This window comes from Anneissia japonica, unplaced genomic scaffold (genome assembly GCF_011630105.1).
Source record: "Anneissia japonica isolate Jap-2015-1 unplaced genomic scaffold, ASM1163010v1 scaffold36687_len1261_cov114, whole genome shotgun sequence".
NCBI classification, from domain to species: Eukaryota; Metazoa; Echinodermata; class Crinoidea; order Comatulida; family Comatulidae; genus Anneissia; species Anneissia japonica.
Window position 1 is genome coordinate 1 of NW_022734600.1, and position 1,261 is coordinate 1,261.

Consider the following 1,261-nt stretch of genomic DNA (forward strand, 5'->3'; position numbering starts at 1 on the left):
TGACACTTGTGAAATATAATATTTCATAGGAATTATTTCAAATTTGTTAAAAAACTGATTCTGATTTTGACACTTAAACAAACATATCTCAGCCTAACCGAACGACTGCATTGTGCGAGATGCGAAGTACAAAAAGTAATCTCACTAGAGAGGGCGCACTTTATTGACTGTATAAAGTATACATAAAAGCGAGAGTATTCCAGTGGATGCGATCTACAACCTCTGAATTTGCCTAGTAACGATGAATTCGTCGAGAAAATGGTAATATTTTATGAGAAATAGTCTGTATTTCCCATTTTTTTTGTTCTTTTGCGTAAAACTAAAATTCATGCCAATATTTTTCCATGATTTATAATAATTGGAGTAATGCAAATGCATATTTTCTAAAAAAAGTCATTTTTAGTGAAATTTTGCCGGGAATGGGGCTTTAAGCATCTTAAACAACAGCACGAGATCTCTGAAGTGGTACCTTTTTGTTACACGTAAAAAGAGAAACTCTAAACTGTCTTTCGGTAAAGCTTTATAAATATATAATGTGTGTGTATGTATATGTCGGTGTGTGTGTGTGGGGGTGGGGGTGTGTTTGCGTGTGTGTGACCCAAATGCATTACACGTAATTTAACATTGCTCTGAAGCAAGTTTTATCTTACCCTCACAAATGTATCCGAATTCCAATTGACAATCTGCGTGTCGAAGTGAACGGTCACTAGCTGAAATTTGAAAACAGTCTTTTCCCTCAGAGTCGGTCCCTGGTTCATGGTCATAATCATTATAGATCGGATGATCACCTGTCAACCACACTGGATTCCCTTCCACTGCAATATCGTTTAGCCCTGTCCACACTTGAGGCAGAGATGGGAACGACGATATCATAATGTCCGTGAGATGAGTACGTTCCTCCTCTGAGTTGATCGTCAGAAGCGTCGAAGAGGAATTATCGCAGACTGACTTTGCATCGCTCCATGTTGCCGTCGCAGTGTACAACATGTAGCAATGACTGTCGTACAGAAACGTACCTAATATTATAAAATTAAAAACATGTGTTATTCTGTTTTCAATTATAAATAACTGTTTTATAATAATAACAATTTTAATAACTTGTCCTAAATGTAATATAGATTATAAAAATTAGGCTCAACATAAATTGACTGTGATAAGTATATCTAACTTTTGTACTTTTTAAATTTATTATACCAGAGAATAAGGCAAAACATATAATAGCATGGAGATTATAGAACGGGGTTCTATATACACTCATGGG

General features: G+C 35.5%; 1 protein-coding gene across 1 annotated transcript; it reads right to left on the bottom strand.

Moving 5' to 3' along the window:
• Positions 1 to 650: 650 nt before the first annotated feature.
• LOC117116425 (regenerating islet-derived protein 3-alpha-like) lies at positions 651 to 1,016 on the bottom strand (the record flags this gene model as incomplete). The annotated part of the gene is made up of 1 exon (XM_033260463.1): positions 651 to 1,016. A coding segment is annotated over one exon (366 nt), but the record flags the coding sequence as incomplete, so codon positions are not given.
• Positions 1,017 to 1,261: the final 245 nt, after the last annotated feature.